General features: G+C 38.2%; 1 protein-coding gene across 6 annotated transcripts in view; it reads right to left on the bottom strand.

Moving 5' to 3' along the window:
- Positions 1 to 25,782, bottom strand: part of myt1la (myelin transcription factor 1-like, a) — a 64,493-nt gene that overhangs the window by 18,701 nt on the left and 20,010 nt on the right. For 3 of the 6 annotated variants that reach the window (XM_082147474.1, XM_082147473.1, XM_082147477.1), the window contains exons 2-10: positions 25,578 to 25,697; positions 24,656 to 24,728; positions 24,360 to 24,390; positions 20,085 to 20,147; positions 8,462 to 8,925; positions 5,974 to 6,999; positions 3,070 to 3,201; positions 2,320 to 2,410; positions 324 to 431 (exon numbers count right to left, since the gene is read on the bottom strand). In XM_082147474.1, coding sequence (XP_082003600.1) covers positions 324 to 431; positions 2,320 to 2,410; positions 3,070 to 3,201; positions 5,974 to 6,999; positions 8,462 to 8,925; positions 20,085 to 20,147; positions 24,360 to 24,390; positions 24,656 to 24,728 — 1,988 coding nt within the window. In that variant the 5' untranslated portion in view covers positions 25,578 to 25,697. The remainder of the gene's footprint in view (positions 1 to 323; positions 432 to 2,319; positions 2,411 to 3,069; positions 3,202 to 5,973; positions 7,000 to 8,461; positions 8,926 to 20,084; positions 20,148 to 24,359; positions 24,391 to 24,655; positions 24,729 to 25,577; positions 25,698 to 25,782) is intronic. The other 3 variants (XM_082147475.1, XM_082147478.1, XM_082147476.1) reach the window with 2 other exon arrangements.

Genomic DNA, 25,782 nt, shown 5'->3' with positions numbered 1-25,782 from the left:
TCCCCCCATTTGGTTTTCCCAATTACTTTTAGGATTTAAAAATGATAAGATAGATAGATAGATTTATAGATAGATAGATTTATAGCTAGCTAGATAGATAGATAGATTTATAGATAGATTTTCAATCATTTTCAAAGGAAGAGGATAATAATAAATAAATAAATAAATAATATTGTTTTTAAAGCTGCACTGGAACAACTTTGCTCTACTACAAATACAGTTAAATGTGAATTGATTTAATGTACCATTCCAACAACAAGTCAAAGCCAGACTTATTGCATTATATCTTCACTAAACATATGTCACGGAGGGTCACGCAGTACCTCAAGACTCGGTCTGATGCCTGGTTGGACTTGGAGCTGTCGCAGGGGAGATGTTTCTCCTGAACCTTTGCCATCTTCTCGGCGGCGGCTATGGGACATCCCGAGAGACTGCAACAGCAGCAGAGCAATTTATGTAGTGTTAACATTACGTTACGAGCAGCATTTAAGGGCACACACACACACACACACACACACACACATACACACACACACACACACACACACACACACACACACACCACACACACACGTGCACACACTCTCAAACGCACACACATGCCCTAGCAGATAGCAGAAGTTGAAGAACAAAGTGAGATATGAGGGAATGTATAATACCAGCATATGGAGACGAGTCTGTCAGAGAGAATAGTCCGCTTTTTATGACATTCTCTGAATACAGACTTCCAACGTGTTTGCAAAATCCTGGTATGCGTGTGTGGGGTACATGGGGATATTTATGTATGAATTATGCATTTCATGTGGCCTAGTTCTATAGTATGAAGGCAAAGCTTTGCAGATATCTGCTGGGCATTTCTGGCTGGCTGGCTTCAGAAAGCTCCTCACAGCGAGATACCGCAGTCATTTCAGAGAGACACACTACAGCAAACTGAGCTTCAGAACATCCAGCTACGCTCCCTTGCTCTCCTTTTTTCTCCTTTCTCACTCGCACTCTTTCTCCCTTGTTGTTTCTTCCTCTCATTACTCTCTCTATCTCCCTCTCCGTTTGTTTTTTCTCACACTTTTCTGTCATCTCTCTCTCTCTGTAATCCTTTGTATGGTTGGAAACTGTCTTCTTATCGTCTGCAATTTTCTTATTGTCTTCGGGTAATACGGAAACCATTCAGTCACTCTCAAAATATAAAAAATAAACAAATGAGACAAAAAAAAACAAAAAAAAACACACGCTCTGCAATTTCAGAAACACATAAAGCTTATAAGCACAGGGTACTTGTGCATTTACAGGAATGGAATTTTAAGGGGGAAAAAAGTGAGTGAGTGGTGACTGACAGATAGAAGGATGGCTGTCACTATGCTGAGTTGCCATGGCAACCATGCAATGAAGAATGTGTAGACAAACCATATATAATGTACAAGGTTGTTATATTCCCCTATTATACATTTTGTTTTCTTCAGTTCAACCCTTCTAATAATGTGTGTGTGTGTGTGTGTGTGTGTGTGTGTGTGTCCCATAGGAGCTGTTCCATATAACATGGCCTGCAGCGACTTCGGGTGGAGACTGCATCTGTCTGAATGTACACCATGTGCACATGGAGGCACATCTTAACTGCATAAGTGTTGTACTGTATGTGTGGAGCTCTCATTCTTAAGAAAATTCAGATATGGAAAGGCCAAATTCTCTGTTTCATCTTGTAATTGTAAAAACATTATAACATTACGGTTTTATAACAAAACAAAAAAATATTATATATTCAATTATATATAATATTTCTAGATTAGAATTATATACAGTATCAATAAATTATCTATTTTATAGATTTTTAGAAGCATTCAAATTTACATTTAATCATTTAGCAAACGCTTTTATCCAAAGCGACTTACAAATAAAGAGAGCATAAATGTGATGCTAAATTCTCTTTCATCTTGTACCAAACAGCTTCTTACATATACATAATTGTATATTAGAATGATGTACAGTGTCAGTTAAATATAATTAAATAAATATTAGCTTATTTTATTAATTGTAGAGGCTTTTTTGTAGGTTTCAAAAGTTCACCATGCGTCCAGATGGGAATTTAATCCTGAATCTCCAGTCTGCATGTCAAAATGCCAATGTGCAAATAAAATATTTGAGCCTGGAGCTATGTGTTTCTATCATCCAGTCAAGCTCAGCGCAACACAAACAAGTCAGTCCCTCTTCTCCTTCCTGAAAGCAAGGCTCCATCTAAATCCCTGTATGAAATGTGTAAAAAGACTGGAACATCAGTCCCCACAGTGCCGCCAGTTTCTTCTCTCCACGTCCCTTCCAGCCACTCACCTGCGGTGGGAGTTCCTGTTGCTATTTACATGGCCGCGTCCCGAGCAGCCAGGCGTGGGGCACTTTAGAACATTCTCATACATAGCAAGAACTTGGACAAACAGAGAGGAGAGGGCGAGAGAAGGTTAGGAGGATCCAGAGTGAGTATGAAAGCCTTGTGTTCCATTAAGCTGAACGGGCTCAGTGACAACAGCATGCACATGCTCCTAAGAAACGTTCCAGCTGATATCAGTTAATCATAAAGTTAATCACCATATGGTGAAAGAAGATTCTAGGCATGCAATGTGTTAATGGCATGCACGTTGTGTGAAAGCATTGGCATTAGAGGAAAATAAATCTCTCTTCAATAATAACGGATTTATTTTTGGTGAGTCTAGCCATTAGGTTGTCTATGACACATCCTGCAGCTCTACGTCTCTGGGCCTGCAGTAAACTGACTGTGACATGATCCTCATCCAATTAGAGGTGTGACTAAAGGTAGGGATGAAAAATATGCTTTGCGTCCAAGAGATCAGTGCAGCCATATTGAGAAAACAGGGCTAAAATTACACAATCGGCACATTCAGAAAAGCAAAGGTTGTTTGTATGAGAAAGAGCGCCACCGCTTTGGGTGGAGGAGGAAATGCACTCATATGCATTACAGAAATGCTAGAAAAGAGAGGTAAAACATGCCCACAGCACAGACAGCACGTAGCAAACACGCATAGGGGACATTTATCAAGTGCAAACGGCCATCTGAATTCGGCTTACTTTCTGGTGGCACGCGGTCTTTGTGGGGGCAGCCGGACAAGCTTCGATGGTGTGGATACAGCCCCGTGACATGGCCCGTGCCATCGCAACCTGGGGTCGGACACTTGCTTTCTTTTTTCTCTCCCCTTGAGTCTGCAAGCAAAGATAGTTATTGGCATATCCTGTTACAGGCACAGTAAGCAAACCCCATTAACCTGCTGGATTCCTTGTGATAACAGTTATGCTCCTGTTACAGCTATGTTCAAACATCACTGTCTGTTTGCTGTTTGCTTTGAAATTGGACACTGGAAAGATATAGCCTGAATGAGACTTGTGGCTGAGAGGAGGGACAGTGATGCACAAGACCAGTGTTCTCGAAAAAAAATCTAAATTTATGAATCGACTGCCCTGATTTGAATCAGAATGAAAGAATTTACTGGATCGTAATTACATTAATCCACCTGTCACAGCACAGAGGCATTTCTTAAGTCAGACAATAAAACAAAGAGTTACATCATTCATTTCAATGAATTTTGTCTATTTATTCTCAGCAGAATTTAGAATATGTAGATTTTTATTTTTTTTAACTGAAGCAATACTTTGCTAAACTAAGTTCAATATTGTCAAAATAAATAACATTTAACATTATAATTTTGCTGTACAGCAGGACAAAATATCCACATTATTACAGATAAAATCTGAATGTATTAACAAAATCTAGATATATTTGCAACTAATTATATGTAATTTAATGAATATAATATAATATAATATCAGCCCTTACAACATGCATATTTACAGTATGTGTGGGTGATTATCATAACAATCTCTACCATCCTAAATGGTTATATAAAGATGGAATATACAATTGTGCACACTGAGAAAAAAGAGCTGATTTTACACTCATTGTTTGACCCCATTATTAGCTTGCAAGTTGCAAGTGAAAACCTGTTCATCTTTCACTGGTTCTGGTTCGCGGTGTGCGTAGTCTCTACCATGAGACCAAAAAAGGGAAAACCAGCAAATGATAGCAGAGAACCATCATAGCACCCATTGGCTGATCAATAAAGTTGTGAATACAATACATGCATTCTCTGTTATTCAAATCGGTTTAGCTAAGAGAACACATTTGTAATATACTTCCCTCTTTTATTAGACAAAAATAACTGCTGTAAAACTCCACAAGCATGCAATAATAACGCACCCTGTCAGTCAGAACAGTGAGATCACTCGACGTGTTTAATAACGACGCTCCAATAATTAGAGCCAAGAATAGTTTCTGGAGACGAGGTGTGAAATCGTGGTGTAATTCTATAATTACACGACCCTCTGACTTGCTGTGGTCGTGCACTGAAAACAACAGCAAACTGCGATAGGAAGCACAGAGACACTATCTTTAATGGAAAACACAGAGCAAATTGAGCAAATGGAAGGTAATGAAACATATGAAGAAGTGCCTTCAGAGCACAGACAAATGATGAACCTTTTGAAATACCAGATAGGAAGAACAGTTAGGTTGGGTAACTACGGGTAATCTGAGGATCCTCAATAACATAACCACTGTTTGTTATATGCCTCTGTAGTTTCTGATTGCTAATATCTGCATATATCTGAGAAGATGGCTCACTCCCAAAAGTAGTGGGTGTGAATTGGGAAGGATTTGTGGTAATAAACCATGTATGGAATCCAAGGGATGAGATTTGCTTTCCAAACAGGCCATGCAGATTGCCATTACTCATGCCTGACAAGGTAAGTCTCTGATGTTACCATGTCAACCTATTTTAGCAACATAAGCTGTTGTCATTATGGAAGTCGCTACCAGGGAGACCTGGATGTTTAAAACAAGCCCCAAAAATGTTTCTGTCTCACCAAAGTGACCCCACAGTCATCAATGTCATTGGCGCAGTGTGTGACGGAATGTTAAGTGACCCAAAGACACTGGAGAACAAATGGTGCAACAGCTTTCAGGATGAGAAAATTATTTTCATATTCAAAAGATCACCGTTTGTGCAAATACGCTCATTTATGGAGACAAATACACTCGTTTGATTTCAATCAGAATAAAAAATAAATCTGTAAAGTGTTTTTTTTTTAAATAAATAAAAATTCACAATGGAATATATCTCACATTTATGAGATTATATATCACAAATAGGAAAAATATTGTGAGATTGTGAGATATGAACCTGGTTCCACAAACAGGGCTTAGATTAAGCCAGGATTAGGCTTTAGTTCAATTAGGACATTTAAATAGCCTATTTAAATAGAGTGCATCTTGAGACAAAACAATGGTACACATATTTTAAGATAAATCAGTGTAAGTTGCCTTCAGTTTAAACAGTTAAAATATGCGTTTTAGTCTGGGACTAGGTTTATGCCTTGTTTGTGAAAATGAGGGATGAAGTTGCATTGTGAGAAATATCACAATTAGGAGATATAAAGTTGCAAATATGAGATATAAGGTCACATTGTGAGATTTAAAGTCACAATTACCAGGAATAAAGAAATAAAAAAAGGAAATACTGACTTTATATCTAACAATTGTGAGATAAAAACAGTTAATTGTGAGAAAATGTTTAAAATAAGAAATAAAACGTCACACTGGAATATATAAAGCCACATCAAGAAGTATAATATCACAATTAGGAGAAATAAAGGCGCAATCGTGAGATATGAAGCCACATTGTGAGATGTATAGTTGCAATTGTGAGATATTAATGTCATATTGTGAGATTTAAAGGTACAATTACCAGAAAAAATCTTGCAGTTGTGACTTTATTTCTCACATTTGCCAGAAATTACCAGAATAACCATTTTTATTTGTTTCCTCAGTAGCAGAATATGGCTTCCATATTAATGAACGGGACCTAGCTACTGAAATCTCTGCAGAAATGCAAAAATCTCATTAGAAGTTTTATTTTTTACCTTTAGGGTAATATGCTCTTTTTGCGCCATCGTGATGGAGTCGGGCCTTGCGTTCTTCTGCACTGCTGCTCTGCCTTGGGCTGTGCTCTCCATGAAGGCGCTGATTGTCCCTCCGAGCCACCATCTGTTCTGATGCCATTCTGTCTCGCATAACCTTGGCACGCTCGGATTCCAGAGCAATGGCCTTTTCCAGCAGGGACAGGTTGCCTTTAGTCATGTCGAAAGCTTCATCTGATCGTTCGGAAGCCACTGATGTAGTGTCCTCATCCCCTTCCTGAGCGCAGCTAGATGGGTAGCCTCTTGAAGCGGGGCTGAGCTGCTCCTCCAGTTTCATCAGATTGACCATGTCTGAGTAGTTCCTCTCAAGGGGTCTGTGCTGGTCCATCTGGCAACTGTCATACCTGGGCATGTGATGCATTGGAGGCTGATGTGGATGCAGATGCTGCTGCTCAACATGGTGCAGCATGGCCTGGTGACCTTGGTGCTCCATCATGGGCCGATCGGACGGTTGGGTCTCGCTAAGTTTACGAGCCAAGTCGAAGCACTGGTTCCGTAGACACTCCAGGCTACTGAGACACACTTCCTCCTCGCTCTCCTCCGGGTGGCCCCGTCCGTTAGCGTGGCCAGCTGGGCAAGTATCCCCAGGCCCGCCGTCCGCGTATCCCTCGTCGGGAAGCACGGCCCCGTGTCCCTGGGCCAGAAGCTTCAAAGAGTCCACGGTCTCACGTACCACATCGCTATTCACGTCGACGCTCAACTCTCCCTTATGGCCTCCTTGTTCGCTCCCATCATCCTCGTCCTCGTCGTCATCCTCGCCTGCACTGTTGGAGGAATTGCTGTTCATCTCTGACTCAGTCATGGCCTGGTAGGCGGCATCCTCTGCGATTTTACCCAGGTTGAGGAGGGACTTGGCCACAAGCTCATCATAATTCTCATACTCCTCATTGTTCATGCTGTTGTTATTGTTATTGTCCTTCTCAACTATTTGATTGGATTTTGATTGTCCACCACAGGAATAATTGTCGTCTGTAGAGAAAGGAGAACAATACATGGACTTTGCTTGAAGATTTGTAGACATTTTCTACACCGCTCCAAAAATACACCCTCGAATACGTTGCGCACTAGGGCCTTTCGATTTATTTTAGAAGCAAGCGGCTTGTGCGGCAAGATAAATTCACAAACGAAATGTCAGTCCTCTCTATAATCTGAAGCCGCCTGAACACTATCATTATGAAAATGTAACGTCTCATGAGTGATAGCATTGATGCAGCAAATCTAAGACAAATGTCATGCCAGGGTTTCACGTATAGCTCGATGACACAGGTGCAAATTGATTTAAATAATCAAACGCAGTTTAGTAAGATGGTAACTGCCACTATGCCGCAATATATTTGAGTATTCCGGAAAAGAAACGGATGAATTTGAGAGAAACTGCAATATGGTAAGCTGTACTGTACATGAATCATCAGGCAGCCTTTGAAATGCTTCACAAGACATATGTATGTTTCATAACATGTAAGCAGCACAGGCTGCTCTGAAAGCCTCTCAATTGTACTGAAAAGATTTTAGTGTTGCTAGTATTTGGGACAGAGGCGGATGAGACTGCAGGGATAAGCAGAGGATGAGGTGCTCTGTTTCTAGAGCCAGAAATATCCTCAGGAGGAGCCCATTTTCACCGGGGAGGGGTGGGGTGGGGGGGTTGAGTGTATTTGACACCTCCGGGACGGCGGCGTGCATGTGTGGAGGGGGGCCAAAGTTAATAACTCAGAGAGCCTCTTCTCTCTATTACTCTGGAAGCACTGTCACAAGCGATTGAGGACACCAGAGAATGAGGGTGAGACGCATACTAAGGAAGCAGTCACATCTGCTTTCCCTCAATTTCGTAAGGGGAGTTGGATTGTTCCTTGCTGTAAAATCCACATTAATTAGGATGGCGAGGGCCGGCCACTCTCTGCAGGGTGTATGTAGATTTCATTGTGATTCCGCAAATTACATATGCTGCATGACTTGAAACGAAAACAGGCAATTTAGGAAATAAAACATTGACTTTAATGACTGCATACTCCGTCAATTATACCTTGAAATGTTGGTTGACCTACAATAAGCTGCCCTTGATTCATATTTCATGCTGCATTATGTGTGCCAGAGCAACTATATGTCTTTCTGTAGATTCTAAACATTACATTTCCTAACGTTTTCCAGAATGTTCATATAATCAAGAAAAAAAAAGAAGAAAAAAAACTGGACATTTTGAACGTTTATGGAATTTTAAACACATTTTCATAACATAATGGGAACATTAGCAAACATTCTTAGAACATAAATGTGTTCCCTGGTCATAGCTGGCAGGGAACATTCTTAGAACTTTGGCTAACACTGTGTTAAGATTCTCTTTAAGTAATCAAAACTCTTTTAAGTTTCAATTCATGTTTTTCCATGGTTATACGAACATTCAGGATATGCAATAAATCAGACATCACTGGCTTACCTTGCTGATGACTCTGATTTTCATAGTATTCCTCTTCCTCTTCATCGTGCTCATCTTCATCGTCCTCATCTTCGTCGTCTTCCTGCTCTTCATCATCCCCATCCTCCTCCACCACTTCCTCATCCTCTTCTACCTCTTCCTCCATTTGCTCTATCTCCTCTGCCTCCCCTCTCTCCACCTCTCCATCTTCCTCGTCCTCTTCTTCCTCTCCTGGTTCGTCATTGTCATCCGAGCACTCTTCTTCTTCATCATCCCCGTCCTCATCCCCTTCCTCCTCCTCTTCTTCCACTTCCTCTACTTCCTGTTCCCTCTCTTCTCCCTCCTCCATGGCCTCTGGCTCATAGCTTTCATACATGGCGGGCTCTCCATCAGCCATAGTTAGAAACGGACGGCGTTTGGAAGCTGGCTCCTGCAGAGGTTTCTCTTGGGTTTTCCTTTTCTTAGCCAAGGGGCATCCATACACACTGCACAACAAAAAGAAAACAAAAACCCAGAGAATTATGCGCAACAGTTCTGAAAAATTACCTTGAATGTGTGAAGAGTGTCTGTGCCAAAGCTCAGCCCTCAGAGATAAGAAGTATTAGAATTGTTTAAGACATAACAAAGCATTAATAACCACTGGCACATTTATTCATGTAAATGCGTGTGCTGCTTGAACTCTGGTCCCACAAGACAGTGCTTTTCCTAAACCGCCAAGACTCGTTTATGAGACTCATCCTCCAAAATATAAACAAGGCAAAGCTCATTCTAGCCTTAGCCCTCAATTATACAAATCCCATAATAATCATTGGGTTTTTGAGAAATTCAATTTTAATTGCACTAAAACAGCATGTGCAACCATATGTGGTTTGAATGTGGCATCCAATGAATCAATTATTTAGTCTTCATACAAAAAAAGGTTTATATGTGGTTTTATTTTTACCAATATTGTGAGCATTTGACTTATTCAATGATGTGATGATAATTATCTCTGATAATGTGTAAGTGCGGTAAACACTGCGTTGCTAAAGATAATCTGGCTTCTGGCCTCTGCTAAAGCAAAAAAGCAGCAAAAAAAAAAAAAAAAAAAAAAAATATTATCCCATCTATGAGCTTTTTTGAACAGACCATAGAGAGTCTATTTTCAAAGAATATTTCTTGCTAATACTTTTATTCATTTAACCTTATCCTCGAGCTTCCTTTAAGTCATAACCTCAAACCTTCAGCTCAGTTAACAACTGGGAGTTGAGATTCACATCAGAGTGAGGCTTTGTAGATATAAACTGGGTTGCCTAGAATCAGAAAAGCACGTCATCACACACACTCACACACATTCTGAATGACGAGAGGACAATAAAAAACGTGAGCTGTGTTTTTATAACCTGTTTTTGTGGCTCTTGCGCTTGGTCAGGGCTCAACGGACTGTGAAACGTCTGTTAGATTTAAATCCCTTTTGCAGGCTGTTATCTTCCTCATCCTCAAGATTCTGCCTTAACGTGCACAAATCAGCACCAGCGGACCAAGGACTTCAGGCAATATGGATCTGTGCGTGACTTATAATATAACTGAAGAGGGCTGTGCCTTAAAAGAAGACATGGAAGCCAACCAATGTTTAAAACAATAAAACAATAATACACCATACTTGTTACGCTTGTTCACACTACAACAAAACATGTGGTTGGTATCAGTAACCATTTAATGTGGTTTTTTTTACCTTCATTTATATAGCGCTTTTTACAATACAGAAGCAGCTTCAAAGCAGCTTTACAGTGATAATAGGAAATTAATGTAAATATTGTTTTGGTTGCACAGCATATCTAGAAGAAAGTCATATTCTAGCTTAAGTAAGTATTTGATTGATTCATTCCCGTTGTAAAATTCATTAGTTATTACCTTAGGGGCCGCTCACACAACACCGTTTTCAACTGTTCTGGCCGTTTATTTACATGACAACGGTGTTTTGGTGGCCTAAGAACACAAACTTTGAAATAGGTTTCAAAGTGCAAATTTTGTAAAACGAGTTTTGAAACCGATACCGTTATCATCTCCGTGTAAACTTCAAAAACCTGACTCTGTAAAAACGGTGACGGCATGCACACGCACATTACGTGTTTAGGGAGGCGCGTAGTCATTCTTTACAAAGTGACATCGCCAAATGTGACCCTGGATCACAAAACCAGTCACAAGTCGCATGGGTATATTTGTGGCAATATCCAACAATACATTGTATGGGTCAAAATTATCGATTTTTCTTTTATGCCAAAAATCATTAGGATATTAAGTAAAGATCATGTTCCATGAAGATATTTTGTAAATTTCCTACTGTAAATATATAGAACATTTATTTTTAGTGAATGCAGCACAATCGAGAACATAAATGGACAAATTTAAAGAATGTTTTTTCACTTTGATAATTTCAAGTCAAACCCTAAATGTCAATAATTTAATAGCAATACAATTATAAGTAAAAGGTAAAAAAATTATATATAAAACATCTAAAATTGTACATTAAAAGCTATTTTTACAAAGTGAATTGCTATATGTAGAGATTACACCTATAATGGCCACAACTAAAGCACAACAAAACAAAATAACCAAACAAAAAGACAGAAATATTTTCTCAAATCCTTAAAATCTGTTCTTTTAAAGTCATTAATTATGATTTCACAGTACTAACAACAACTGTGGTAGGCACATTGTGTCCTAAAAATATGTGCACCATAAAAATCAAATTTTTTAACCTCATAACCCTACAATGCATCAGTCGGCCAGTTGGTGTGAGGTGCCCATTTTCTCTTTATTGTTTTATTGTTAAAGCAGGTGCTGGTTATAGAGCCTGCGCTTCTATGTGACGCCGTGTTGTGCGGGCAGGCAGCCAGCGTCGTCTGTGTGGGTGAGAGCATTTCGCGAACGACTTGGAATGACCTTGGACACCTTCGCGTTTCCCACTGGCAGGCCACGCCAATTAAAATTCCACAGGTAATTAAACCATATTTGAATACGGGAGCGGTGGAGGCAGGCTTTGAGTGGGACTAAGGTAATTACGGCCGAGAGAGAGAGAGAGAGAGAGAGAGAGAGAGATATCTGCGAGCCTTTCAGAACTGCCGGGAGAAATAATGACTTCAGTCAGACAGCTCCTGGTGGACAAATCCTCTGATGAACTTGACTAATACCAGCAATGGCCAGAATATTAGCCCGGACCAGCTCCGTTTGATCATTTCCACAGCAACCGTCATAATAATGGAGCAAATATTAGTCTCAAAGTGGCGGAAAGATGAACGAAAATAATTTCTCCGTCTGTTTCTAAAAACAAGAGATTATTTTTTAATTAAAAGACTTCAAATAGCCGTTCTGTTACAATTAGCGACCGCAGATTAGCCAATAGAAATGCTCTTTGATTTAAATTGGCCTGAATACTAAGAATACACACGTGCCGTTCAGGCTGTGGTCTATTAGCCGCCTTGGCACCAGGTATGTTGTTGCGGAGAAGAAACTTTTGGGCCGTGGAGGCGAATTCGGCAGCTACAGCTGGCTGTACATGTGTTGGACTTGCCATAGGAGCATGCGGCTGCTCTACGCTCCTACACTGCAGCATCCACAGGCATGCGTGGCAAGGCGCTGTCACCATGGTGATCTCCCCCTCAGGAGCAGACAGACAGAGTGAGAGAGAGAGATCAGTGATTCTGTGCCTGACAGACATCTCCCAGCTAACCTCCCTTCATTCTGCGCCCTCCCAAAAAGCAGAACAAAGGAGGTGCTGGTGTTGTGCATTCTGCAGGGCTCTTTCTGTCTCTGCAGCTCAGTTGCCTTCTCTGTCACTGCGGAGCCCGGTTCCCCCCTCTGCCTAAAAACACAGCGCACAATCACACCACCACACATGCTGAGAGGCTGTTTGCGGTGATTATGTCCTTGGTGGTTCAATTTACCGGAGAGACTCGTGAAGTCTGACCCTGGAGTGAGGCTTTACATCGCGCCATGTTGTTCGGAGGCATAATGCTGCCATTCACAAGGGTTCTGATCTACATGAGATATCATATGGATGATAAAGAGATACAGTAAGGCGAGATTGGAAATTTACTGGGTGTTGACTGCAGGATTCATCCAGCGGGAAAAGCAGCTCGCTTAGTAATTATCAAGAGATCCTTTTTGTCATAAGGCGTGTTGCATGGGTTAAGATCGCATAGATGCACATCAGAAACTTGTATAGCAATGAGGTCTGTCACAAATAGCCAAGGGGTCTCCAGAGGGAAATATCTGAATGTGTGAGCAAAAATTGCACTGCAAGCAATAGGAGAGAGTGCAAATGTATTTCGGATGAATATCTTACATAAAAAAAAAATCTTCAAAGTATTATTTAATATTCAAAACACAAAATATTTATAAATCTGATAAAAAAGAAAAGACACAACACTTATATTTTTAACAGAAGTACACAGCAAGTAAGCAGCTATTCACTATGAATCACTCATAAAGGTCGGGGTTTTTTTCCTGAATGAATCAGTGTTTTTAATTAGTGAATTTACTTTAGAATAGAATAGAAACATATTATTCTTACTTTTTCTACCACTTAAAAGGCAAAAATCGTAAAGTAGTATGCTAGTATGCTTATCCGAGTTCAGTCAATCACTTGTTTTGCTCCTGAATGAATCAGTGTTACCGAAAAAATAGTTTGAATGAATGATTCAATGATGGAAGGAGACAGACTCAATGATTGATAATGATAGAAAGTTGCTGAATTTGGAACAGTATTCAAGTGTACTAATTTTACTATATTTTAATAACATTGTTAATGAACGAATCATTTGAATCAATGAATGAATGATTCAATGACTCGCTCATAAAGACAGCCGCTGAATTCAGAACCGCATTCTAGTACTTCCATTACTATTTTTATCATATCTTTCTATGGCAGACATAGTGAGCTGCATGCTAGTACATGGTTCAGAATACAGCAAGCCACTTGTTTCGTTCCTGAATGAATATAGTGTTATCGATCGAATCATTTGAATGAATGATTAAATGACTCACACACAAAGACAGTTACTTGGCGCCACCTACTGGTCTATCGATGTAACCTGCAGAAAGAGTCACTAGCTGTGTTCGAAATTGCCCCTATACTGCCATTCACTATTCCCTACTTTACTTTAATAATAGTCCACTATATTATGTAGTGAATGAAAACGAGTGAGTGAATTCGGACACTAAGTGTGCTGGAAGGGCTGCCGCTTTTGCATAGTATTTGCTTGCCGTTTAATAATAATTTGAAACTTAGCAAACTGGTAGCTCCAGTAGTAATGAAAATATCTATATTGAACTCTGTCATGGAAACTAGCATGTATAAACCTTAATAAAACAATTTAATAATACATTATACCCGTATTATATTACACTATACCCACATTGGACCAGATGTTTGGAAAATGAATGGATGGATAATTCAGCTGCGGGCGCCATCTTCAGGAATTCATTCAGCACAACCCTCACAGTGCATTATGGGTATTCTCTAGCCGTCGGGTGTACATTAGTTGTACACTTGTTTTTGTGGTGCATTATGGGATTGAATGAGTGCACTCGATAACATCCATTATGGTTTCGGACACCACTACAAATAGCTGTCCTCTCAAATAATGCCCTATATAGGGGTATAGGGAGGCGATTTCGGACACAGCCACTGAAAAAATAAATGCACAGACTGAAACGTGCAAGAATAAGCAAGCGGATTAAAAAACAAAAACAAAAAAAAACAATGAAAAGTCCCAGAGTGGACTATGTATCAAAATTCTTGGAACGCTCAGCCATTCAAATTTCGAGAATTAGAACTGACTATTATATAAAATGAATTTTATCAGAGGTTACAAAATATTCCAAAAATCTGTATTTAAGAATACAATATTGCAAAGTTGATCGTAAATCTGGAGACACATTGTTTATCACAAAGGGACCGCACACAAGAGATTCAATTATACCATTTGTAATGCTTGCAAGTGAACACTTTGGGGTTATGAAATGGGTCCTTGGTTCAAAAAAGTTTGAAATATAATGTTTACGCTGTCCTGACTACAGTACATGAAAAAGACATCTGGCTCAGCCTCACAGTTGAATTAACAGTTTGGGCGAATTACAAATCCCTCACAGATAACAAACAAGCCCTCGGCATGTATAGAACAGATCATTTAGAATGACTTGACGAGCACGAAGCCAACAGACCGCATAGACTGCATTCCGAAGACCCATCAAAAAAAAAGCGAGTGAGTGAGAAGAGAAGACAGAGGACAAAACTGCATGTGCCGCCCACACAGTCCAGAGCCCATCTGCTTGCATGCTGCTGGTGAGTTACCGGCACACAAATATGATTTCTCCCTGCTACATAGAATGAAGGTGTAAATTATGGCCTAAGGCTATAAATGAATGCCGTCTGTAAGCGTCCATCATGCAAAATCTCAATAAATTCTCGAGAAAGGAAAAGACAAAGGGATCCATCAGCAGCTCTGGCTCAACAATCTCAACGTCTGTGGTCATCGTTCCATTGACTTCCATTCAACCCAAAAGACATTAATGTTGATAAAAAACTCCATTAGTGCAAATAGCATGTTACATGAGTGGTTCTTAAGTAACCGATGCACAGACTTTTTTTTTTATACCTCAGAACACAACATTTTAAAGAAATTGCATTATTACCAATTCTTAAAAAAAATTACTAAAAACAGAGATGCAAGCGTTAAACATGTGCTATGGTATGTTCAAAAATGCAGACATTTGATGTATTCCGATCATTTTCAAGCCATTAAGGTGGTCTCTCTTTGATTCAAACATATTTTGACATTTAAACACATCTGTTTTATTTTAACCAATGTGAATTTTTATGAATGGCAATTTGAGACGCAACCAAACTGCTGTTTGTTGAACGGCGTAACTCATAAATGTTACTTTCTCAATAATCATTCAGATCATTTCTCAATGAAAACGACGTGTCCCAAAAGAATCAAACCTTACACTTTAAGAGCTGATTTTTCTCCATTTCATCTCATTTCTAACAAAGAATGAACAGACTTGTCATGTCAAGGTCTGAAAACTCAATTGTGTTTATTATCAGAAATTATGCTTATCCATCCTTTGAATGTCTAAACTGTGCTAGATTTTCATGGTCTCTCCCACAAGCTTTAGTACAACTTGCTTTTTTCTTTCTTTAGCCATGTATTGGCCTTTCACACTTGACATATTCCCTTATAAAACTCTGCATCTACATGGTTTCTTTGTTTTTTGGTTGGGAGAAAATACAATGCTGGATAAAAGAGGCTGGCATTAAAATCTATGCACTGTGGCTACCACAAAAGAGGAGAGGCCAGACTTGTGTAGAGCAAGCCAGGTGTTATATTGATGGAAAAAATGAGAGAGAGAGAGAGAGAGAGAGAGAGAGAGAGAGAGAGAGAGAGAGAGAGAATACAGCTATACCATTCTCTGGCCACTGCCACCAACTCTTGGCTCAGTTCCTATTCTTTTAGTGAGTGCTACCTGTCAAGCCCTGAATTATACAGCCCTGGGCTTTAGCCTATGTGAGTCATCCATCAGAAAGCGAGAGAAGGAGGGAGGAGGAGAAATAAGACTGGAAAGAGGGATGGAAAAAGAGCCGCAGAAGAAGTGAGGGAAAGGTAGAGGAACAAAGAGCCAGGATGTGGTGAAGATAAAAAGGATGAAGAGAAAATAGGAAAATAGGAAAAAATAGGAAAGTGGAACGAGAGAGAGAGTCACAGATGGAGAGGAGGAGGAGAGAAAGAAAGAAAAAAAGAGAAAGAAAAAGAGAGAAGGGGTACTGAACATGATTTGCACAAAGCAATTACTAAACCCTGTTAAAATCATAGCAGTCACACCTGTCCTGACACATCCTCTTATTACAAGCCTCTGCATTTGCTAAAAGGGCTATATTAAAATGGAGAATATGCACATGACGCGTTTTCGGGAAGGGTATGCATCACGGAGGGTGTAAAGGTGGGTATTTTTAGATGACGAGAAAATGGCACATTAAAGGGTCCCTCACACATGTTATTTCTAACATTTTAACATGAATGCAACACCATTGGTCCATTGCAGAGGCATAGTAGCAATTATAACTAGGAGAGACATGAAAACACTAAATTTTTCTCACAACTTTTTGGACTCAATAATTATACAAAACTTTTGCTTTTCAAATCAGGTATGTCTATTGGGTGAACGTTATGTCATCCAATTAATATTTATTGTTCGTTCCAATGAAATAATGATGTCTTCATTAATTGCAATAAACGAGTTAAGGTGCAGACACATTTTACGCCGTTCATTTCAATAGGACTTTACGTGAATTTCGCGTGAGGTTGAAAACGTTCTGCAAATTTGCAGCATTGATCAACGGAAAGCTGCTTGGTTTCTGACTTCAGTGTGAGCTGTGCTTCATGCATCTCTACACTATAGACAACAGGCCTTTTTGCAGACAAAATTTTGATTATGTGACTTCAGTTCACCATTAGCAGTCCACTCGGTTTATTAATATTTTTGTGGACATCGATCATGACATTCAGCGGTCAGATTGTTCCTAATATCCATATTCTTACAATCGACTGCGAGCTCACATTCTGATCTGCCTCCATCCAATCAACAACCGATAGATAGATAGATAGATAGATAGATAGATAGATAGAGAGAGAGAGAGAGAGAGAGAGAGAGAGAGAGAGAGATAGATAGATAGATAGATACAGACAGAGAGAGAGAGAGAGATAGATAGATACAGACAGACAGACAGAGAGAGAGAGAGAGAGAGAGAGAGAGATAGAGACAGACAGACAGACAGACAGATAGACAGACAGATAGAGATAGATAGAGATAGATAGAGATAGATAGACAGACAGACAGATAGAGAGAGACAGACAGATAGATAGATAGAGATAGATAGAGATAGATAGACAGACAGACAGATAGATAAACAGACAGATAGATAGACAGACAGACAGATAGAGATAGATAGATAGATAGATAGAGATAGATAGACAGACAGACAGACAGACAGACAGACAGACAGACAGACAGACAGATAGATAGAGATAGATAGACAGACAGACAGACAGACAGACAGATAGATAGAGATAGATAGACAGACAGACAGATAGAGATAGAGACAGACAGACAGACAGACAGATAGAGATAGATAGACAGACAGATAGATAGATAGAGATAGATAGACAGACAGATAGATAGAGAGAGATAGAGAGAGAGAGAGAGAGAGAGATAGATAGATAGACAGACAGATAGATAGAGAGAGAGATAGAGAGAGAGAGAGAGAGAGATAGATAGATAGATAGATAGATAGATAGATAGATAGATAGATAGATAGATAGATAGATAGATAGATAGATAGATAGATAGATAGATAGATAGATAGATAGATAGATAGATAGATAGATACTTCCGTTTCATCACAACTTTAATGTTACGAAGATGTTGCGGTATTTGTCTTTTTTTTATCTTGTACTATTTTTATCTTAGCCGAAGTATTACAATAACATACAGGAAGAATTACACTATAACTTAATGTACAGTCAGTCAGCCAGTAATTATCACAAAATAAATAAAATATTATGCAAAATTGCAACTTTAAGGGTATACAGCTTGGCACAGTACACTTAAAGGGGCAACTTTGTATGTTATCTACCCCTAAAAGGTGCATATTAGTACCTTATAGTAGTAATATGCACCCTACCATGAACCATGAAGGTGCAATTTTTCCACATTTTATGTGTGTGTACATTATGAACTGGAAGAGACTGATGTACGCATCAGTTTTTCAATGATATTTTGCCCTGAGAGGCCATTACAATACATGAACCTACAATGTATACATTAGATCAGTTCACACCCCCTTCAGAGCAGCTATACATTAGGGGTGCGAACCTCTGCTGTGATATAACCCAGTGTATGCCGCAGGAGACAAACACTGTTGTTGTTTTGTCATTATTACTTTTTAATGGAGTGGTAAAGGGCGGCAGACACTGCATAGCCAGCACAGGTAACACAGTGTCCTCATTACAACCCTGCCATTCCCACAATGTTCCCACAAATGCCCCCCAAATGTTAGCGTGCTCTGACAGCACAGTCGGAGCGCCTTTTCTCTCCCCACCCTCTCATTTGGGGGTAATTCATCACTCTCTCGCCCTCTCCCTGCCTTTTCAGTGAGGTCTGCTGGAGGTACCATTTGTCTGTAGCAGAAATGCAATTCTGGTTGGTGGTTCACAGGGCTTGGCTGATGGGGTGACACAGTAGATGTATCCATCAATCTTTTACTGTTGTGCCTTTCTTGTTTCGTATCTTTCTTCTGAGGTACAGTAAATAGCATCAAGAGGATTGAGACTGTTAAACATGGAAGTGGAACAGACTGAGAGTGACTTTGACAACAGTTGTCAAATCAGATGCTATTTGCTTCCTAGTGAAGAATATTTTCTAAATGAAAACCTATATTTCAAACCCTGGACTTATACCAGTATTAAAGTATAAACATTAATTATCTCAAGTTGCCTGTTAGTGTAACGGTGCCCTTTGTATTCCTTCCACAATTCGTCCTCAAAAAGGCTTTTTTTGTCAAAGAGGAAACAAATAGCACAATCCTGCTAAGACGTTTGACAAGCTGATTAGAATATTAATATAAAGTTAGATATTGCAGTGTGGCTCATTGTCCATTTGAATCTATTTTTAAAGGGATACTTCACCCAAAACAAGAAAAATTCTGTCATCATTTTTTCATCCTCATGCCTCTCTTGGTCATCTCCAAAGCACAAATGAAAATATTTTTAAAGAAACCTGATAGATTTCTGTCCATCCATTGAAAATCTATTCCACCAAAACGTTGATACTTCAAGGAGTTCATAAAGAGATTGTAAAAGTCTTCTGAAGAGACACAATTGTTTTATATGATAAACAACATATAATACATACTGTACATGCTTGACATGTGAGAACAAACCTTATTGGTTCTTGTGCTCCGAGCAAGCATGTTTGAGCTTCGGTTTACCATATTTGATGAGCTCTATTATGTATGCTGTGCATTGATCACTGTTAACTGAATAAAAGGCTACATTAAATCTGTTCATCATATAAAACGATCTTGTCTCGTGACACGTGGACCGCTTGAATCATATGGATTCATTTTTGAGTGAACTAACCCAATAACAGCCATGCTTAAAGAGGTAAGGTTGTGTTGCAAGCTAACAGTCCAGTTACAAGTTTTTAGGCTACAAAGTAAAAACTGCTAATGCTGAAGGCTAATGCTAATGCTAAGTACTCTGAAGAGTTTTTACAATATTACAATTACAATATTGTTCAATCCTTTACCGCTACAATCCAGAAAACACATCATACTTTGTTAAAATGCTCCACTTTAGTAAATGCCAGCTCTAATAGTCTCTTCATTTCAATCTTTTGACTGCACTTTCACAACTTTTCGCTGGTAAAAGGATGTATGTAAAGGGAAGAAAAAAGGCCTAATTCAAATTCAATTGACATAATCTTGCTATTGGTCTTGAGCTTTTCTGTGAGTGGTCAAAAGCCTTCATTCTTGCAGCTGTAAAGAGACTTTTAGATGGATGAGAGCACACATTCATATGAATGAGAGGTCAGTTCTTACCTCCTGTGTCTGGCGTATTTGCCGCTGACATGTCCACTACCATCACACCCAGGTGTGGGACAACTGCGGACAAGAGAAATAATTAATACAAGGCTGACGTCACACACACGCACGCTGACACACACATACGCTCGTTCTTGCTGACTATGTTCGAACCGTGGCACATCAGCCTTCATTACAGATTTAGAGAGCTCCTGGTGTCCTCCAGGCCGATGACTCACCAGGCTCCATATTTCATATTGTATATCGCTCTCTGGCTGCTCCATTTAGGTCCACAGCCAGTTAAAAGCCATGAGGGAAAACATCCAAGTTTAGAACTTCTGCTCTGCTTGAGCAAAGGATCAGACCAGCAAACCAGTATCCAAGACATTGATATAAAACTTGCCAGATTAGTTACAGTGTCACTCATTGCCTAAAGTATTCATTAAGCACTTACTTGACTGGCAGTGGTAATTGTGTGTCTATCAGTTCTACCAGTACTGGAGAGTGAAGCCTGCTTTCACGCCACACGCATAACTGCAACAGCATGCTTGTATTGTGCATTCACACTAAAAGAACTAAATGAAGTAGAAAACCCACACATTTTTAATTATTTATATTGAAGAACAACCGCATACATACATTCCTGTTCAAATGTTTGGGGTCGGTAACATTGTTTAAAATATTTTCATTCAGCAAGGACGCATACATTTGATAAGACTTTTATATTATTACAAAAGATGTCTATTTCAATTAAATTCTTTTCTTTTAAACTTAATATTGGATATTCATCAAAGATAAAAAAAAAATATTTCCACAAAAAAATTAAGCTGTTTTTAACATTGATTATAATAAGAAAAGTTTCTTGAGCACCAGATCAGCATATTAGATTGATTTCTTAAGGATCATGTGACACCGGCAGGAATAAATTACCTGTGATGTTAAAATGTATAAAAATACCAAATATTTATTTAAAATTGTTGTTTAAACAATTATTTTAAATAATATTGTTTTACAATATTCCTGTATTCCTGTAGCTCAAACACATGCAGGCTTGATGAGCACAAAAGACTTTCCAACCGCAAAGAGAATATGAATGGCTCTCCTGCACTGTGTCATTTATTAATTTTAACACATTTTTAATGTTTTTGAAAGAAGTTTCTTCTGCTCATCAAGCCTGCATTTATTTGATCAAAAATACAGATAAAAAATGTAATATTGTGATATATTATTACAATTTAAAATAATTGGTTTTCAATTTATAATACTTTAAATTATCATTTATTTATGTGATGCAAAGCTGAATTTTCAGGATCATTACTCCAGTCTATCACATGATCCTTTAGAAATCATTCTAATATGATGATTCATTATCAAAGTTGGAAACAGTTCTGCTGCTTAATATTTTTTCATAACCTGTGATACTTTTTTAGGATACTTTGATGAATAAAAAGTTTTAAAAAAAGTAATAAAAAAATAAAAATAAAAAAAGAAGCAAATGTTTTAAAAATAGAAATCTTTTGTAACAACAATATTCACTACTGGTCAGTAATTTGGGGTCAGTAATTTTTTTCCTTTCTTTTTTTGAAATAAATCAATACTTTTATTCAGCAAGGATGTGTTAAATTGATAAAAAGTGATAGTAAAGAAGATTTATATTATTAGAAAATATTTTTTTTATTTTGAATAAATGCAGTTCTTTTTAACCTTTTATTCATCAAATATATTAGGCAGCAGAACTGTGTCCAACACTCATAATAAATCAGAATATTAGAATGATTTCTAAAGGATCATGTGATAGACTGGATGTCACATGTGACACTGAAGACTGGAGTAATGATGCTGAAAATTCAGCTTTGCATCACAGAAATAAATGATAATTTAAAGTATAATAAATTGAAAACCAATTATTTTAAATTGTAATAATATAGCACAATATTACATTTTTTTTCTATATTTTTGATCAAATAAATGCAGGCTTGATGAGCAGAAGAAACTTCTTTCAAAAACATTAAAAATAGTAATGTGTCCAAACTTTTGGCCTGTACTGTACATCAGCTTCTCTCTCAGCATGTGAGAGACCAGCATGTTAGTTTAAACCAGACCGGTTCGCGGCACAGTGATCGCCTAAGAAGCATCATATTGGAAGTTATATATATTGAAAAATATGTTGCCCTTTAAGTAGCTAACTACTTTCTGTTAGTAGCTTACAGTGTAACTAACTACTTTCTGCAAAAGATTGCATGAGAGAAGTTTAACTACTTCAAATTTGGAGTAGGAAAGCTACAGTTTCAAAGTAGATTCCCCACACCACGTTTAGTCTTGCAATTGGACTGTGCGTGTTTAACAATACATGTTTAAACCTGAAGCTATTTTAAGCTTAAAATGTAGCAAAAGAGTAGGAAATTGAGTGGGAACATGTCTAGCCTAGCACATGAGTTGCATCTACCCTTGGTAATGTTGGCTAGGGATCTGTGTCTGATCAAGCTGGTGACCCATCAGTGAGTGTAACTGGTGTTAAAGATGCCTGCAGCTACAGGCCTGGACCTGCTGATCAAGCAGATTGCCCTGATGATTGGGAAGGAGAGAGAGAGGGAATTTCATTTCTCTGCTTGGTCTGATACCATAATACAGATGACATGGTAGAGGTGCCTCTGGAAAACTGGTCATAACACACTCACACAGTCGCACACCCTTGTGTCCTTGCCGCTGTCATTGTAATTGGACACGTAGCCACAAAATATAAAAAAAGATTCTTTTTTAACAACAGCGTGGGTGTTAAACCATTCTTAATGAGGAAAATGCTGCGATTTAGGAGGCCTGTAAATTGTGCTTAAGGGAAAGATATGCAGGGGGAAAAGTGACAGGCAGATATGAGTAAAACGACTCACTGCCCTGGAGGAAAAACAGAGCATTCACTCTCATCATGATGCATGATTTCATTAGGAGTGCAGGGATATTTACTAATACTAATTGGGAGATCATATGTTCTCACTTATGGCAGTTTCACTGAAAGGTCTATTTATAGGTTCTGCCTGTTGTACTTGCCATTTTGTATAAATTACAAAAAACTATACATTAGCAAATGCTTTGATGCCACCTTGAACGGAAATGCATATTGTGTCATGCAACTGTTTTAGGGACAGATTTACAAACAGCTTGACTAAAGACACTGAAAAGGCGTGAACAGGGTTATTTTTGCAGCTGACCTTATTGTATATGCATTTGTAGGAGTTTCCCTTTCAGAAGCAAAATGTATGGGTTGAAAGTATTTAAATGAATCATGCAAGGTGATTTAATAAGGTTTGCGCTAGTCAATTTACTGGTATTTGAGCCATTATTTACCGGTCTTAAACCAGATGCTAATTTGGGCTGCTCTTGGTAGGTCATAATGGAAATGATCAGGTTGCGTCTGTGTTCTTTAGTTTGCGTGTCATCAGTAGATCATGCGCAGAACTTTCCACTCCTATTGGTGCTTTTTTGGAATTGGGCTCTCACACTAATTGACCCTGTTTAGTAAATCTGGCCCTTGGTCTTTAAAGACAGAAACTGCTAGGCAAGATACAATAAATCAACCGTATTTACTTTCGTATATACGCATTTCTGGTCTTAAAATTATCTAATTATAAGGTATCTAATCAAAGGTTTGGAGTAAGTAAGATAAAAAATTTAATAATTAATTATTTAATAATTAATAATACATTTTATTTAACAAGGATGCATTACATTGATCAAAAGTGACAGTAAAGACATTTATAAAGGTACCACAGATATTTATGTCAAATAAATGCTGTTCTATACATCAAAGAATTTTGGCAGTAAAATATTAGGCAGCACAACCATTTTTAAATTGATCATAATAATAATTTAAAAAACAATTTGGCACCAAATCAGGATATTAGAATGATTTCTGAAGGATCATGTGACACTGAACACTGGAGTAATGATGCTGAAAATTCAGCTTTGATCACAGGAATAAATAACATTTTTAAAATATATTCAAATAGATAAACAGTTAATGTAATGCTTTTTCACAGTTTTATTTCTACGGTAGTTTTACTGTATTTTTACACAAATAAATGCAGCCTTGGTGACCATAGAATACTTTTTTCAAAAGACATAAAACATTTTTTACTGTTCCCAAACTTTTGAACAGCAGTGTATACCAAAATGCAATATCTTTCTTCACCTTGAATATCCTGTTCTGCTCAGAAATCCCATTATGAAAGTAAAGGTTGTGGACTGATTTGAATAGTGAATTTAATTGAATGACTCCCATACTGTATGCAGACTGACCTGAACAGCTCTTGTGCAGCCTCCACGGCAACTGCAAAAAAAAAAAAAAGAAAAGAAAGCGAGAACAATTAGTGAGGAAACATCTCAACATGAGATTCATCACATAATAGAATCATATTATTATGAGCAGACTATTTTTCCGGCCTCACAGATCCTGCTTCACCTGTCCAATCAATAGTCCATGTTAATCACTACTGACTGACGTCAGTGATGATTTGTGAAAGGCAATAAAGACACAGTTATGGATTGAAAGTGGGGAAATGGATTTGACCGTAGGTTGAGACTGCAGCTAATACCATGTGAGTGCGCTGTACCTCGCACACCTTTAGATCGTGTTCGATGACGCTTCTCGGCCGCATCCACCTCCATCTGGAGAAAAGAAGCAGCAATTAGCCTGACCTTCGTCAACTCTCTGAGCAACTGTAAAACCAAGAGTAAAAGGGCAATGATGTCTGTAGAAGGGATGGTTATGAACTGCATGAGAGACAGATCATAGACGATAAAAGAACATGTTTATTATGAAAAATACAGACTGTGTACTATGGATAACTACACTGGTCATGTGGTACATGTGGCCATAATGTATCATGGTTTATATTGTATGATAATCTATGCTGTGTATAATTTTGCACTCTAGTTGCCAACTATGTGAATCAGTTTATAATGATCACAAATTTGGGCATTTGTAAGGGCCTTGCACACTAAACATAAGGAAACATCACTGTATAGCATGCCATGACCAATATTATCGTGCCTCTTTGTTGTAGTTGTTAAAAAGTACAGTATCATTATGAAATATGCACTTATCCGGCATTTTTTATTATACATAACGGTATTTAGCCATTAAAAATATAAACAATAAAAAAAACTTATTTTAACTACTTTAATTCTTGTGTAATAGTGTGCAAGATTGCTTTAAAAAAAAGAAAGAAAAGCAGGACAAAGACAACAAGAGAGAATTCAATATACACTACCATTCAAAAGCTGATGGTCGATAAGATTTTTCAATGTTAAAATAAAAATAATATTGTGAAACATTGTTACAATTTAGCATAATTGTTTTCTATTTTAATTGTATCATTCTATTTTAAAATGTAATTTATTCCTGTGATGGCAAAAAAAAAGAAAAGAAAATCGCACTGATACCAGACTTTTGAACAGTAGTGTGTAACAATTCAACTTTACTGCCAAGAACAAACGAAATGCAAAGCACATTACCTGAGATTTACTGGTTGATGGTGGGACAGATGTGTTTTCTGAGGAGCGCCTCCTGTGTGGTGTGATTAGGCAGAATTGTCCGCTGTGTGTCCCTCAAAGCTGCTCCTCAAAACTCATTTTCTGTTAAAGGGAAATAATCATTTATCATGAACTGCAGTTGTATTAGCCTAAATCTGCAGACTGAAATGAGGTACACTTATAAGGA

The sequence above is a fragment of the Leuciscus leuciscus genome, assembly GCF_965113295.1.
Source record: "Leuciscus leuciscus genome assembly, chromosome: 19".
NCBI lineage: Eukaryota > Metazoa > Chordata > Actinopteri > Cypriniformes > Leuciscidae > Leuciscus > Leuciscus leuciscus.
Note: the sequence above shows the minus strand (reverse complement) of the source record. Positions and strands in the feature narration are given on the sequence as shown.